Source organism: Lipophrys pholis, assembly GCF_963383615.2.
Source record: "Lipophrys pholis genome assembly, chromosome: 13".
NCBI classification, from domain to species: Eukaryota; Metazoa; Chordata; class Actinopteri; order Blenniiformes; family Blenniidae; genus Lipophrys; species Lipophrys pholis.
In genome coordinates, this window is record NC_137632.1 from 15,789,863 (window position 1) to 15,807,327 (window position 17,465).

The 17,465-nt window shown below is 39.5% G+C and overlaps 1 protein-coding gene across 1 annotated transcript in view; it reads right to left on the reverse strand.

Moving 5' to 3' along the window:
• Positions 1 to 4,733: 4,733 nt before the first annotated feature.
• erbb4b (erb-b2 receptor tyrosine kinase 4b) overlaps positions 4,734 to 17,465 on the reverse strand; it is a gene marked incomplete at its 3' end in the record, with an annotated part of 315,584 nt that continues 302,852 nt past the window's right edge. Inside the window, exons 22-28 of the mRNA XM_080477811.1 lie at positions 16,393 to 16,468; positions 15,248 to 15,394; positions 12,353 to 12,450; positions 11,780 to 11,950; positions 7,159 to 7,411; positions 6,104 to 6,232; positions 4,734 to 5,404 (exon numbers count right to left, since the gene is read on the reverse strand). Coding sequence (XP_080333937.1) covers positions 4,734 to 5,404; positions 6,104 to 6,232; positions 7,159 to 7,411; positions 11,780 to 11,950; positions 12,353 to 12,450; positions 15,248 to 15,394; positions 16,393 to 16,468 — 1,545 coding nt within the window. The remainder of the gene's footprint in view (positions 5,405 to 6,103; positions 6,233 to 7,158; positions 7,412 to 11,779; positions 11,951 to 12,352; positions 12,451 to 15,247; positions 15,395 to 16,392; positions 16,469 to 17,465) is intronic.

Here is a 17,465-nt window from a genome sequence, read left to right on the forward strand (position 1 = left end):
TTAGGCTGAGGCGCCAGGAGATCCCCAATAACTTGTAAAAGTGGAAAATATCATACAATCCAATCCTGTCACGTTGGCTAAACAACTTAAAAAGGTGTTTCCCTTAGCAGGCAGGTCCTCTTCCCTTCTTTCTCTTTGCCAACCGTTATTTTAATTAATGGATTTGAGGTTCCATTAAAAACAAATCCCATTTGACAGATTCCCATTATATGGTGAGGTAAAGTAAACAAATTGTACTGTAAACAATTTGAAGCAAACAGTGACAGATAACATGTGAGGAGGTCATCTGGAGCCATTTAGGTTCTATGGATGTGAATTGTGGAAAAGAAATCCACAATGAATGGGTAATTCTGGGAAACAGCACTGTCATCTCAAAGGGACAATGTCCCAGGTTGAGTTGGGTGCCTTTCTGCTATTTGCACGTTTTCTGCAGGTACTTTGGGTACTATGGTTTGCTCTCACAGTCCAAATACTATGCATTTGAGATTGATTTGTTATTCAAAGTGTCCATGTTATTGACTAAAATACTGATTAAAAGATCTATTTATCTGCTCGCTTTAAGTTTCTGATAGAAATAATTTAATGGTCGTAAGTAATGGGTATGCAACCCACATCCAACATAGGAATATAAGAGTTAAACAATCTGAGCAATGTTACTACTCCTACAGACAGTCTTAGTCCGTTTAATCAACTGGTAATTGTTTTAAACATAGCCAATCAGGTAATGCCTCTTCTTTCCAAATGAATAAAGGAAAGGACATATACAATCCAAAACAATTCACAATTAGGATCATTGCGTAGAACAAAAATCAGCACGGAATTCACATGACTGCAAATGTATTGGAAGCACACAAATCCAAAAGGAAAACCAGGATGCACAGAATGAATAAGACAGTTACCATAAAGATGATATGCTGGGTGAGCAGTCAGCATTGAGAGGAGTTATTGTGCACCTTTCGAATAACCACAGTGCAGCGCCTTCGTACATATAATATCTTTTCACGTTACGCTTTGACTCATGTTCGCATTTGGCCGTGATCAATTTTCTTCTTTCTGGTGGCGCTTTGGCCGTACTCGCATATCTTACGGCTGCTTTTCAGATTTCCCTACTTCAGCTGCAGAGCAGTGTTTGCTACATACAATTCTACAGTCACCTTTGGGGAGAAAGAAAAAAAAAAAAAATTGTAATTAACTGTGGTCTCCTCTGCCAGTTACAGTGCACTCACACCGTCTCACCTCCAAGCTTTTGTAACATTGATGCATTGGGCGGGTAACATTTCTTGAATGCTAATACCCCAGTTTTAACCTCGCTGCAGGATTACAACCTAGTGCCTGTCGTTTAGGGTTTCTCAGCTGGTGCACTTGGTGAGATGTTGGGTAAGATGATTTCCCCACAGAACAAAAAGGGAAAGTGGATGAATTAGCATTCAAAAAGCTAAAAGCCCCTTGTGGTGTTTGCCAGCAGAGAGCACCAGCAGGTTTTCTCCTCCAGAAGATTGGCTATATTTTTCCACCGAGACCCATTACAAAGCCTTTCGGTGACTCTCTACTGCTCTTGTTACTCTTACATACACAGCTGTACAGTAGTCTATGAGGACTACTGGTAATGTGTTTTGGGCGGTGTTTAAAAAGAATTTTTCTTTTTTTACATGACTTACTTTCAACATAAAGGGGACAGATTCACAGCACTTTTACACATACTATGTGCTGTGTACATATGTGTGACTCTAAAACTCAGTAAAACAATCCCAACCTTTAAAAGTGCAGGACAGCAGATCTAGAACAAGTAAATAGGATTGGCAGCAGAATAATGCCGAAGCAGAAGTGATCGTTAAAGCAGTAAAATTCCCTCTTAAATTCACATTTCTATTGAGCTGCTGCACAATTTATTAGTGCATCTACTGTGGCACCATTGCACTAATCTATCTCTCATTATACTTTTATTTCAACAGTTTTGATGTTCCTTTATGATGGATCAACTTGTGCCTCAGCTGCAGCCCAACTGGATGATTATTATTTCCCATAAAACCTGAGAGGCGGAGAAAACTCTGTGCCAGGGCAACATCTGTGTTTAGAACAGTAAATCATTAGCACTGCTCATCTGAATTTTTAATACAGAGGCACATGGTTGTATAACAGTACTTGTGTGTTGGTACATAAGTCAGCAGCACAACTAGTAGAGGAATGAGGCAATCTCCACCTTTGAGGGAGTCATTACCTATTATTTGAGGTGGGCATAAGGGGAAAATTTATTTTATGATGTTGTTAGAATTATACGCTAATATCTAATGCGGGAAAAGGTGCAGGACACCAAGTTTACAGTAGTACCCACCAAGTGTCGACAGGTAAAAAAAAACGAAAAAACAAAACCTGTTTAACATTGATATCTAAATATCTAATCAACACAATGTAAATGCAATAATGCCCCAGTGCAGCAGTCTCATAAAAAAAAAGTTATGTCAAAACAAAAGTTTGATGTTGAATATCTTATGTCACCCAGCTCCTCCGATTATTAATATGATAATCTTCTGAGAACTCCTTTGTTACATTATGCATTTGCAACTATATCACTGTGTGTTATAGTTTCAAATTGGTGCCAAAAAAAAGCTTAAATTGTTGCTTCAAGCAAGAATAATAGCAATGTCATTTAGCCTTGCATTAAGTGCTATAAAGTTCTCAACCTCAGTCTAAATTAGTCTTTGAAGTCAATTTTCAACAGATGCTAATGGTCTCCATCAGTGTTTAATGTGGCATCTGGCAGTACTGTATGAGTGAGCAAAGTTAACCATCAGTAGATTTAGCAACGTCTCACCATTGTTATCAAATGATTAAAAAAGAAAGTGTCCCATTATCCCCTCGTGCCCCAATGGAGAGGAGGCCATTTTAGAAAGTTATTGTAATCCTGCTGCCTGAACCATCTCAACTTTCAGACAGAGAGTAAGTCGTGACTACATGGTCAAAAGTTCATTTTCTGATTTTAGGACACACAATAGCGTGAAGATGGAGAGGTGCGAGACAGAAAAAAAGTAGCTTGGTCTTGTCTTTGATGTATCCTAACATCTTTCCAGACACGGCTGGGTCCACAGAGTCTTTATCCAGGATTGTGTCTGTGTGGTAATGACATATAATTGGCTTATTTACAACACTGTAGAGTTTGCCTTTTTGCCTCCTCCGTAGTGCTCTTTCGTGGCTGGGTGCCTGTGCTGTTTATCCCATCCTTCATTAGTCAAATACAATGCGCGACACGATGAGACCATAAACGGACCCCCTGGTGATTACAAAAAACAAGAAGAAACACTGTTCTAATAGATTTATATTGTAATTCTACGTTTCCTTCTACTGTCGTTCATATGTTCATCATCATCCTTCTTTGCCCTGTTAAAAGTATTGTCGATTCGTAGGCATCGGTTAAACTGAAACTTTATTTCTGGCTCTGTAGTCACCGTCACATTGCCCCTCACAACAATCTGATGAGAATATTAATGACCTAGAGGGATTGCTCATTTCTCAGCCTGAACTGATGTGGCTGGGGAACTGTATGGAAAGCTAAAGGGGGAATTAAAGGGTCCTCTCCTGAGAGATCAACCTTTTAAACCCCAACGTAGTCATGCCCATAATCTGTTGAACACTTTCAGTGAGGTATTGAGTGATATCACAGCCATGGTGACATTTACCTTCCTGTTAACCCTTTTTTTCAGTGCTGCACCACCGCCTGCCGATACCAGCACCCTCTGTCTTTGAGCACAAGGTCAATTGAGCTTTTCCTCTGAAATACATTTCGAGTGGCAGCAAGCTTATCTGTCCCGAGTGTATTTACATATGAATTGATGCATGGTTATTATTGGTGTGTCAAGCCTACAGGCATGTTAACATGTTTTAGATATGCTGTGTGTGTGTGTGTGTGTGTGTGTGTGTGTGTGTGTGTGTGTGTGTGTGTGTGTGTGTGTGTGTGTGTGTGTGTGTGTGTGTGTGTGTGTGTGTGTGTGTGTGTGTGTGTGTGTGTGTGTGTGTGTGTGATAAATGTCTGAAATCCATTACTCGCATAGCGAAAGGTAGAAGTCAAAGAAGCATGTAGGCATGCATGCGAGCCACATCTGGGCTTCTTTCAGCATGATTGCAGCTTTGCTGGTAAGTCACGACACAACTCCATGTGCATGTGCCATTTGACAGACTGCACCCAAGCATTGACAATTTGTGAATATCACAATGTGCACATCTGGCTGGGTAGAGAATGTGCTAAAAGGGCACGGTGAACAGTGATTCATGGGTGTATAAACAAGAGCATGTCAGGTGATGTAAATAATCCTCTTTGGGCTAACCTCAGTTTCCTTCTCCTTTTTCTCTTATTGAACATCTCTTTACAGTCATTGATTGTGTTCTTTTTTTTGACACGCTGGTGCTAAAGATGGCACCACAGTGTTCTCCGGGGCAGAACCAACCTCATAGAGATATCTGTACTTGCTTAAGGGAGTAACCCCACTGTTGGAGGTAAAAAGATGGTCTCTGTGTCAAGTGACGTTGTCAGTAATAGTTATTCTGGTTCTGTCACAAAAAAGCAGAACCTTAATGTGATGATACAAGATCAGCAAACAGACATGACAAAGAGAAATGTTCAGGGAAGGTGCAAGGAGAACCCAAGTTGAGAAGTACTGCATGAAAAAAGACAGGACTTTTTGACGTCCATTCATCTCCACCTATAAGACCATTCAGTCCTCCAATGTGCTACTGGGTCACTACACCACAGTGTTCCTCTGTCTGTATGGAGGGGGTGGCAACACGTTGCCAGCTTTCATAGCAGCCTCGGACAAGTATTCCTGGTTTTCGGCCACAGCAGGGCGAATGCGTCCATTCTGCCGATAGAAGAAGCGTGTGCTGCAGTCCTGCAGGTACTCAGGGTTGTGCAGTGAGGACTTCGGAGGGAGACTGTGCTGCCAGTATTCTGGATTGTCAAAAGTTGCTTTCTTGCCTTTCTTATCAAACATGATGGTGTTGCTGGTAATGCCTGAGTGCAGAGTGTGTCCTGAATGCCCTGGATGCAGTGTGTGTGATGGATAGGAAGGGTGAGGGATGTGGCCAGGGGGCATCACATATCCGGTGGAGGAAACGGTGTGGCTCGACATTGATGGGTTGACTGTCTGCAGTACTGATTGTGCAGCTGAAGACCCCGGACCAGGGATGGACACTGCACCAGCCAATCCGTTCTTGTCTCCGGGGTTTAAGAAGGTATTTAGGTAGAGCGGCTCATTGATGTATTCGTCACCAGGGTGGGCAGACTGACTTTTGGGGGCGGCAGCGGCTGCAGCTAAATGCAACGTGTGGCAACTTGCTCCATCAGTCACTGTGTGGGCCTCGCCATTCCTGCGACGTGTGACAAAGGGGTTTTCCTCCACTGGGTTTAGATAATCTGGAAGCAAAAGAGGAGGGTGAGAATTTCTTTTTACATTTCTATTGCTGGAGCCAGTTTACTTTTTGACAGCCAAGTATCCCCAGTCTTCCACAACAGAGTGTATCAGCGAACTGTTACTTTTCCCATGTTCGGTATCACAACAACATATTTGGTCCTCAAGCAGTTGTAATGAATTTTACTGTCAGTACTCACATTCACAAATTCAGAAATACTCCAAATTACCCTTTGGGGGTTACAGTGATTCTTTTTGAACCACCATAAATCAACTTAGTTGAAGGCATCACATGGAAGCTTTTAATGGCTTAAGGTATCATATGTAATATTTTTATGGAAATTGTTGTGTTCTCAAACAAATAGAAAAACAGATGACCATTTTATGACGTGCTGCTGGTATATCGTCGAAAGTCAGCACATTTGCCTTGACCATTAAGTCTTGCACCATAACATGGTGCAATGAGAGAAGAACAGATGGTAACAAAACAATGGCTGTATGATAGTCTACATGATGAACAAGTGTATGCCTTTTAACCACTAAAGTCAATTTGAACCACTGTAACTACCAACCTAGTGGAAGAGTGACGAGACTGAAAGCCAGGCGAAGGACAAACTGGTGCTAAAGTCAGTCAAAACTGCTTCCGAAAGTATAACTGTGACATGATCCAATGACTTAATCGTTCTCATAATTGCGACAGTAACCTGTGTTGTTCTTGTCTCTCATGGCAGTCATGTAGCCATCGTGGTCCTTTTCTCCTTTGGCCGCTCGTTCTGCTAAAAGACCAGTTGGATCTGCACTGTATCGCTGCCCACTGCTGTCTTCACCTCCGCCTTGGAATGCAAAGACACAGAAATTAATCAAAGCAAGATTTAAAACATTTGCATCATAAAATGTATAAATAGGCTGGATTATAGTTACCTAAACAATTATTTTGATAATTTTTGTATCATTGTTGCATTGCAAGCCATTATTCTGGTAAACTAATATAGCTTTTAAGTTTTTACTTAAATTTTTATTCTCAAACTTATCGCTGTTGGAAAAAAAATGCAAAGTCAGCAGTTACATTTACGGCCCTTAAAGTGGCATTTTCTGCACAATCAAATCTTAACAGCGGGCGTAAATGTGCTGCTCAGCAATAAAATGACTGAGGTCTTGTATAACTATCCCAATGGAACAAAAAATGTTTTTCTACTTTTCCAGACTGCCGAGACGTGTACTGCAGTATAAATCAGTAATATCAAATTTGAGTCCTTTTGCCAGCTGAGGCTTGATTTCAGCTACATTAACGCTTGTTTATTTAAAGTCAAAAGGGCAGGTTTTTCTTTTTGGTACTGGTCCGTTTGGGAAGTGCCAGAAAATCAAAAGTGATCTAATAACAAACAACTAAACCACGGAGCAAGTTTGCTGGCTGCATATCTCATTAATTAAGTAAAGTACATGTGTTGGGTCAGTCTGCTTCTGGAGGTAATGGTCAACAATATCAATGTATGAATGGAATCCCTGCATGTATAGTACTCTATGTTTCTTGTGTGTAAGGGTAGAGCATCACAGAGACCAACGGGAGTCATATGGATGTTGATGACAGTTTGGCAGCGCAGACTCGGTCTACATTCTGTGTTCCACCAGCTAATTTCTGCACTTGGCTTGGATGTTTGTTTATTTTTGTGAGCCCCCGTTAAACTTTTTATTCCATCGTAGCCCCAATGGAGCTGAAAGCCACGACTGCAGCTAACTTCCATTCAGTGTTCTGCTTTACCTTGTACTGACGCTAAGAGCGTTGAGCCAGCTACGAGGGTGCTGGATCTTGGGGAGGCTTGCTTCCTCAGGGTGCCATTGCATCGAGGGTCATCCTGGCCGCCACGTCCAAACCCAACAGCAATCTGCCCCCCCGAGGTGTGCTCCTGTGAGGAGACACAGCCTCCTGACACTGGCGGGACGGAGACCACTCTCGGCAGCGAGGCCAGGATGTCCTCCATGCTGAAACTTGGATCCTGGCAGCCAAACTGGCTCTGAGAGGAAGCAGGGTAGAGAAGGGGTATCAGTTCGGAAAGGGAGGTAAGAATGAATGACTATCAGTTCATCAGAATGGATTCTTCGAGCCAAACCAAACCCCCTGAGGCAAATGCAAGTGACGGGAGTAATACTTTCATAAAATGCAGAATAATTTTTTGATTTATCAGTGTAGACAAGGACAAAACGTGGACACAAACAAATAAAATAATAAACCACAGTGCCATACAAAATATAGTATGAATGTAGGAGTGATAAAGTGAGCATTTTGTACCATTTTCCATCTGTAGTATTTAAAAACGACAAGCAGCAGAGATGTACAGCAGGGTTGAACAACAATGTGCTAGGACAACTTAATTAAAGGCATTTTAATTAAAAGGCTCAATGCAGCAACTTCTTAAAGTAACCCTATCAGCCCTGCCGTGTTCATTCGCGTCCCCGTTCTCGACAAAAAATAAATAAATACAAATGTTTTAAAGCATCCCTGGGATTATCTTTGTCCACCCTACTTATTCCAGCAAGAGGTTTATGTTGTGTACATTTTCCTTACTTTGCCCACTTTTACTGTGTCTGAGAAATTTAGAAAAAAAAATGGTAGTTTGCAGGATAATCTGTCTTTTTCTGGGTGTCCTTAATTTTCCACTTAACACAGAAAGGTATGGACAGCATATGATGTTCTACTGTTTCTGCTCCGTGAATGAAGGTGCGTGAGTAAATCATTATTGTGATCAGATCAGTTGTCTAACCCTGCAATTGGTCAATACATGTTTAGTAGAGTCATGCTAAAATATCAATAAGTTTCAAAATGGCAGAAATGTTGACTCATTTTAGTTTGTGAAATTTCTAACAGCAACATTGTGAAAGGAAACCAGGATTAGTAGTCAGCAAGTCAACTTGACAACAAGGTTCAGCTTTGAGCACATTCTAGTCAAAATATATATTGTAAAAGATGAACACCTCCTTGCGTCATGAGCATTTACATATAACATTATATTGCAGACTTATTGCTTTATAAATTAAGTTAAAAACGTTTATCAGTATATATGGCAACTTATACCAAGGTTCCAAAAAGTAATATAGAGTAAGAAGTGGACATAGCATGTTATAATCTCATTGTTAATATACTGTATTTATATAATTCTATACAGCAAAGCGACAACACTTTTAAATGGAGGAATGACTACTCGTTATGAAAATAATCTCAACAGCTATAAAATATTGTTTGAGATAATTAATGCTAAAATGCTGAACAGAATAATACATTATTATGATAAATGATGTATGAGAAGAAAACTGTTAGCAATTCCAAAACAATGTTTAATGACCTTGAGGGATATGCTATATGATTCACGAGCCATAGGTAAAGTGACAGCACTGTGTTAGGTTAGGAGCAATTACACGATACTATTATTAGGAACAGTTCGTACTCGCTGTAGGAAAAGTTTCAGAAAATGAGGATTAACTCAAAGCATCCAAAGTATTTATTTACACGAATCAAGCAGCCACAGCAGCCCGATTTATTTGTCGTAAGTTAGTTGTGACTTATTTTGAGAAATAGTACAATAAATATGATAATCAAATGTTCACATGATAATGTACACAGTTTATGTACAGTTGATGTCAGATCTGTGAGCAGATAAAAGATGTCAAACTATCAAAAGGGTTTTGGAACTTTAAGTAACAAAAATATCTTCAGATGTACTTATAAAATGCAAGTACGTAAGCAATTAAAAATAAACCCCCAAGTGTAACATTTATTTTCTTTATTAATCTTCACACTTTCCCATGTAAACATTTTGTACTGTCAGCCTGAAGATGCTCCAGCAGTTGTGCTGTGCTCTCATTACCCTCGGGCAAGGTAAGATGACTAAATTCTTTTCTTTCCATCCTCATTAATAGTTCTTCATGTTACATCTTGGCTTGTCTTGACATTCAAACAGAAACGAGAAAGTCACACACGAAAGAAATATCAAACGGACAGTTTCTCTTGATTGTCATTGAACATCAGTCATGTTACTTCAAAAGAAAATGGTGTCTCTGACACCCGTCATGACCTCGGTTTATTGTAAAGAATGATTAAAATTTGGAAATGTACAAAGTCAAACATAATTATTTAGAAAAGTCAATCAAGATAAATGAACAACTTGTCACAATGCTCAATTTTTCATATCACACGTTTTTAGTAGTTCTTTCTCTCTTTTTTGCATTGCTAGAAGTCATGATATACAAGCAAGTTGTATCGCTATGGATATAATTTGCTGGGCACAATAATTAAACTCATTACAATCAATCAGCATGATTTATGGAGATAAATCTAACTCTCAGAAATAAGTTGAGTTATTGCTGCGTCTAAACTAATAAGAGAGCCCCAAAACAGGACGGGGTAACTTTTCAAAGATTATACAGAAAAACAAGAGTAAAAATCTTTCAACCTCTGAAATGCTCCAGACTGGTAGACTTTCCTTTCATTGGCATTCAGCAGGCATTTTTATCTTGACACAAACACAGGGGGATATTGGAATACAAAATGGCAGAATGCGGGCTGTGTGACTGGTTTTGTGATGGATTTAAGTCCAAAGAAAGAAGATGAACATTTGAACAGCTGAAAAAGTGAGGAGATCTGGTGGTAAACGACAATTTTGAAGGAGGCAATTACCATAGTTTTGCAAAGGACAAAGACGGAGGAAAACAAGCAAGCAAATGGGAAAGCAGGAGAGGGATGAGTAAGACACTGAGAAAGCTGTGTGAGTGCAGTTTTAAGACCTCAATCTTTTGTGCCTTAACAGGGGAGTCCTGCAGTATGCACTGAGATAATTCATTCCCACATCACTTTAGAGGCCATCTAAATGACGCAAACGGCTGCTTCGACTTGATATTCTCTCTCTCTTTTTTTTAAATCATTCCTTAGTGTGAGACACCTTGCTGGTGTTGTAGAAAAGAACTTGTGATAAGACATTTTAATTCACACATCATGTAATATTTAAAGATCATGATGGATATATAAAGAAATTAAAACAAACTCAACAATAAGAGGTGGTGATCCAATATTGTAAGGACTTCATTTTGTTCAAACATGCACATGGTTAAGGAAAAGCAAATGTAAGTAAATGCATTCCCAGAATATATAAAAACTTCGAGAAGCACTTTATTTGACTCCTCTAAATATTCTCAGTGTGATGTTTTATTTTTCAAAATTTTTTCCCATTTCCACAATAGATTGTAAAGTATTATATAAGCTAGAGAGGCTTGTTGAAAGAGATTCACACTTTTTTTTTTATGTCAGTGTCATAGCAAATACAATAGATGTTTTTATTTGAAAAATAGTCTTGCAGTATCTTCAGAGTTCAGGAACATAAATTATTCAGACAATTGCACTTGTGCTCGAATTGCAAGCTGGATAAATAAATTTCACTTTAAAAATTCAAAAGTATGCAACACACTTGGCATTTTTTACATTTGAAAAGCTGTGATTCGACACTTTAAAATGCCTTTTTTTTTTAATTCATAATGAATTAATGTCTCAGTCAGACAGGGAATGAGTCAAGCATCTGAAAAAAAGGTCAGATCAGAAATAAACTGGCACAATCAGCCCATGATGTTCTGTGGACTCCACAGATAGTATCTGCATGTGTCCTGACCATCCTTTACTCTTTACTGACCCGTTTGTAATTTCTGAATAGTGTGCTACTACACCATATTCATCCATCCATCCAGTTGTGGGGTGCTGGGGCAGAGATTTTTCAGAGTGCTAACTACTACATCACCCTGCCATTGATCAGTGTGACTGAAAAATATATTGCATGAAAATAAAGTTGCAGGTGCTCCATGCAAACTTGTGAGAAATACAGGCAATGTTCAGTGTAATCTAGAAACAATAAAAAGCATATGGAGTTACTATGGAAATATTCATGAATACTGATTCGAGACAAAGGCACGAGCGATCTCAATGCTAGTATTGTTGACATCAGTTAGAAATGTTATAAGCCAATCAGAAACAGAGCCATCACAAAGTTGCTTTCAGCCCTGCAAAACCAGGACGATTTGGACCAGAATATTGAATTTCCAAGATCTGTTACATCCTCATAGCAGTCTAAGTGAATTTGAAAGCATATGAGAATTGTGTGAGTGGGTGGATATGTAAGAGGCATCATGCAAATGACAGTCTGAGTAATCCTAATAAGGAGAGACGTGCTGAAACTGAAATATTGTAGCACTGCTGTCATTAACAAAAAATATATCAAAATAACCATGAGATCATTAAATCTTGATAAATACTTATGGACTTGAAACATTTAAATGACAATACCACAGAATGGATGTGTCTGAATACTGTATGCTTTTTAAGTGTGATTTCTAGGTGAAAGTACCTTGCTGGAGTCGATGCGTGTGCGGGGAGTGTACGCCAGCGGTGGAATGTTGAATGAGTGAGGCACCAGATACTCCTCTGCATCCATCAGGTCCTCCAGTTCCTCCTCATCCAACAGGCTCTGGAAAAACTTGCTGTCGTTGGGGCTGGGCAGCTTCATTCGATCATCACCCTGGGTAAAGTCATGGTTTGAGGTTTATGTGATGGTGCCACAGGAAAAAGGCACAATCACAAATTCTATTAAATGTGGTATATGATAAGATATTATTTATGTGACAAATAGCATTTTAATAAATTTCACATTCATAGCTAGGATATACTTTTATATCTATTAGATATAACAAGCAGCTTGCACATGGTTAATGCTGATAAATGTGCACTTGAAAAATCTGTCAATCACCCTTTTCCTTGGCTAAAGGAAAGAATAAGGGACATAAAGCATATTGTTTGGCAGATGCCTCTATGGCTTACTAAATCAACCCTGAGTTATTATGAAAATAGTGCAAAACAAAGAAATGGGTGTTTCTTAATATAAAAGCTTAATGTTTCATTTGGATCTTAGAGATTTACCTACCTGGATGACCAGATATCTTTGGGGGTCACGAGCCATCCGAGTGAACTCTGCAGCCAGCTCCTTGAACTTAGGTCGACTGTCTGCATCAATCATCCAGCCTGAAAAATTGGTCAACATTAAGTATAGACCCAGAGGATATTCCAAAAACATATACAGTTCAGGTTGAATAGGAATTTTTCACCTCATTATAATGCAAGGAGAACTTCCCTTTGACTTTGACCCTGTGTCCAAGATGCTTTTCTCACAGGAAACCTATTTATACGCCTCATCAACATCCATCAAGATGAAGGTATTTATTGCCTTGATGTACAGTGTGTATGGTAAATGCAACTCAGTGGGAGGAGCAGCATGTTAAGTATGTGTCAGCAGTGATCAGGCAGTATGGTTCACTAGTTCACACACACTTTGGTGTCAGAGGTTCTGCCCACACAAATTGTGTCAGATATGAATTTTCTTTTCTGTTTTATTTGCATGAAAGCAATCAAAATACTTTGACATTTGCAGTCTTTTGAGTTCAAAATAACGGACTATACATATTTTATTTTAAATAAATTCACATGTTTGCAGTGCAAGTCATTTTTTGCTGTTAGAAAGAGTAAGAACTAAGGAAGGTGGATCCTGGATATCATTGGACATGCACTGCATATATCAATGGAACTTTCTTGTAATTCCCCTTTGTTTAACTAAATTCCAGCTGTGCTTAAGATAAACTAGAAATACACCCAACGCGCAACCGTGGCTCGATCTCAGATCATGTGAACACAGAGTGAGTAATCAACCTTTTCAAACTTGTGTGCACTTTGCCATCATGTCGTCAAACAAAAGTCGTAATCAAAGTTCCACATATCCAGGTATGTCAAAAACAATTAAACAATTTTGCTTGAGAAATCTCGATTGATTAAACAAATAGAACAAACAAAAAGCAAACAAAAAGCAAACACAGAAATTGTCCATTTTCTCTTCATTGTAATCACCTTTTCCAATTTAAAGATAAATACAGTTTCATCACCAGAATGGCCATATGGAGCAGTGCACTCTCCTGCCAATTTCTCCATGAACACATGGGTAAAATGCCAAAGTAATCACGTGACCTGGCCTTGACTTAAGCGTGTCTAGGTACCCAGGAAAATAAGACATAGAGATTGAAACAAAGAGCTGGGTCTTTAGACACAAGTACACATATACCATCACATCTATAAGTGCTTAGCTGCTAAGCCAAAAGGAGCAAAATGATCTAAATAAGAAGAAACCCATCGTGACATTCCGAGTCTATGTGTGTGTTTGTTTGAGCTCATGATTTCTGTACGTGCAGCAGTGCAAAAGGAATGTAGTAACAAGCAGGTGACAGTGACCTATCCCCGCTGTGTGTGTGTGTTTGCTTGCCAGGTTGGCACAGGTTCAGGGTTACAGTGTGAGCCAAAATGACACTGATGGCCAGAGGCTGGAGCTTGGAGAGCAGAGAATAAGGCCAGGGTGATGCTGGCATCCACCTTTTCTCCTGGCAGCAGTAGCCAGAGGTTACAGAGCCACCTGTGACCGCGGTGCCTGAGAGCAAGAAAGCAGCGAGCAAACAATAAGGCCAACATGTTTGTGTTGGGGGTCACTGCCAGTCAGGAAATTTGTATTTAATTCACCTTTCACTGCAAGTCCTAAAGTTTAGGACTGGGAGTACTCTTCATCATGGTCATTGGAGAGGTGTTTGGGTGGCAATTATATTCTTAAACGATCCAATAAAAAAATGTATTTATATAATCTATATACTACCTTGACCTTAAAAAACGTGTCAATAAAATAGTTTTTGCTCAACTTGATGAGTAAATACCTTGCTATTCCTATCTTTACATTTCACAACATACAGACTGCTTTGGCTGAAGTACAAGTACAGCCAAATATTTTGAAAATTTGACTTTACTGCATATTTATTTATAATTGTTTCGATCTTCATCATAGAAGGTTGCCTGATCTGTCCAGACTCTGACCTCACACTCAATATGCTGACAGACAAATGACTATATAATAATACATCAATTAAAGCAAACCACCTGAAGGGTCGCCAGATGTATAATTATAACAAAAAAAAAAACCAAGGCGGTCGAGAGAAAAGTGCCAGCCCTACCATGTATCACAATATGGAAAGAAACTTTAGCCACTTGGAGCCTGCTGCAGCATCCACAGTGTCCCTGCTTCTGCAGGATGTGGTTGATGAACCATGGGGAATCTTCTCACAGCCAGCTGTGTTTCACTCGTGGGGCTCATCAATCAAACGGTGGTCGGTGAAACCTTCATTACAGTCAGCAACTTTTCACGCTTTACAGTATTATAAGTACACACCAATCAGGCATAATATTACAAGCACCTGCTTAATTTGTGACGGTTTCACCTCTTTCTGGTCCAGAATATGTCAAATTGTGATGCTTTGTGAATTCTGACACATTTTTATCAAAATCACCTTTAACATTCTGCAGTAGTTTGAAAGTAGAGGAGCTTGTCGGTTCAGATTGCACCACACAAGGTAGCCAATGCTTTTAAATTTGCTCAACTTCTTTCTTCTGTTATCCAGTTCGAACCCAGTACATTTCTTTTTTGTTTCCCATAACACCACTTTCTGTGCTCAATATCTGTCCCTTTATAACTTACCAGACACTGAATCAACCAGAAATCAGGTTTTGGAGAAATAATCGACACATCTATAACAGGTGCTGTAATATGCGCACCTGGAGCGGCTCAAAAAGTGGCAGCAACTAGTAAATTGTGACTAGAGAATCGGTTGAAAGAAGCCATATCCTGCCCTCAATCCTCTTCACAATAAGAGGAAAAGTCTGGAAACCAAGACATTGATGTATGTATCATTGTTGTTATTGAAAAGTATTCCGCTCACAGTAAGGTTATACTGACATTTAACCATGACCATGTAGACATCGATGGTGCAGATGGGTGGCTGGGGCAGACGCTCTCCTTTCTCCAGCAGATCTGGGATATCTCTGGTGGAAATCCCATCATATGGCTTCCCTCCAAAGGTCATCAGCTCCCAGATGGTCACACCTAAAATGGAAACATAAAGAGAGAGATCAGGGTACAAAGTGAAAAAAAGAAACATGTTCTTACAAAAGTGAACAAGTGGGTAAAGATAAGGCAAAACTGAATGAAAGGATAAGAGGTTGAGACGAAAGAAGGGTTAAGAAGGGATGCTGTATAGCAACAGATAAGTGAAGAGATGGGATGTAGAAGTGGGAGAAGAACCAGAAAGTTAAAGAAAACCCAGAAAGCAACAACACAAAAGATAAGTGAAGATCGGAGCTTGACAGAGGGCTGAAGAAGAGTTGGAGAGGATTTAATCACAGTCTTGAAAGTCAATCTGTTTGAACTTTAGGCATTCTTTGGCTTTAATCATGTTAGAGTCATCAGCTAATAAGTGGTAAAGAGAGTGATTGCACACAACAAGATTGAGCTGTAATAGCCTTCAGGTCACTGAGGACCACCGGGACGGTGGACGCACTAAACCATAGAGACACCTTCAGGCTGTGTATACACACTAATTGAAGTGCCGTTTCTTGTTCTGAACAAAAGAAAAAAAAGATAAGAGTGCATTTTTGCAAAGCATTTTGCATGTTTATGATGCACAATATGCACATGTATACACTTAGAATGATATAGTGTTGTGAAGATGACCTCTCTCTGAACCAACTCCCTCTGACTGCTCAGAGTGACTGTAATATTTGAGCTGGACAGGTCCTCTGAAACTGAATATTTACATGTTTCCTTCTTTCTTTCCTCTAGAGTAACAGCAGAAAATTGTTCAGTTTTAATTGATTCTGATGTGTGACCACTCCCTGGGTTTGTCTGGACTTCAAGCTGCTTCATTAAAAAAAAAAAAACAAACAAAAAAAGAAAACCTTCATGTTAACTGTTCCACACCTTAAAATTTGTATAACTCAGGATAAGGCAGTCTAATTAAAGGGAGAATATCCAATCTCTCATGATAAGCATGGTCTGTGAATGTCTGTCATACATTATCAATACATTCTTCTAAAACGACTTACCATAACTCCAAACGTCACTCTGATGAGTAAATTTCCTGTAGTGGATACACTCCAGCGCCATCCACTTGATTGGCATCTACCGAAGAGTTGTTTGGCATGTCAGTATAATAAACACGACGAGGTGGCCATCAAAATAAGATCAAAATAATAATGACATAATAATGAATTTAGACCAAAACAGTTTGGAAGGTGACATGTAATTAACCATTCTGACAGAACTGGCAGTCATTCAAGGAGAGGACACTGGAGAGGAAGGAAATTAAGGGTTGGAAAAACAGCAAAAACACAGAAGCACACACACAAAAGCACGCACATCCCAGCAGTACAATAATAAAGAGAGGCCAAAAGCAGGGCCGTCTGGACTGCAGCTTAACACCGTGATTAGATTTGAAGGCCAATTCTATTGATTACAGTGATGGAGGTTGAGGTGGTGGCAATGGTGGCGGCGTGCTGAAGGTTAGAGTGCCTGTCTTTCACTCAGCTGAGGGGATAATACCACAGTGCTCATTGCTCACACAAACCATGATGGACACACCGGGAAGACGAGTGAGAGAGGATAAAACAGGCTTTCTTGACAAGAGAGGGTTTGGAAACGAAATACAAAAGAGGCAAAGGATAAACAAAGATTAGAGGAGGTCAGGAATCCATGTACAGAGAGCCCCAAGGACATATTTGTTTTCTACATTTAAAGGGTTTTGAGATCTCAGCTCCCTAACGGTAAATAAAACAGTCCAATAGAGCAAAATTCACTTTGCTGAAACTGTCCTTTGTGACGGACTGTATTTCTCCCTCTGGATATAAAACCCTCATCAATGTTAATGCCTATGGTATCCTTTTATAACAGGTCAGCGTTGCTGTTTAAACTCGTAGCCAAGCACATGAAGCAGAAAAGAAGAAAAGAAGGAAACAAAGTTCTTCATTGCAGTGTCAAATCATCATGCACGGCCAAAAAGAAGAAACAAAACAGAACAACTCTGCTCCAAATGTAGATTTTCTAACATTATAAGGAAATAAGTGTTTCAAAAAAATTGGTGTGACTGCCGATGCAATATAAGTGATCAAACCTTTTTACT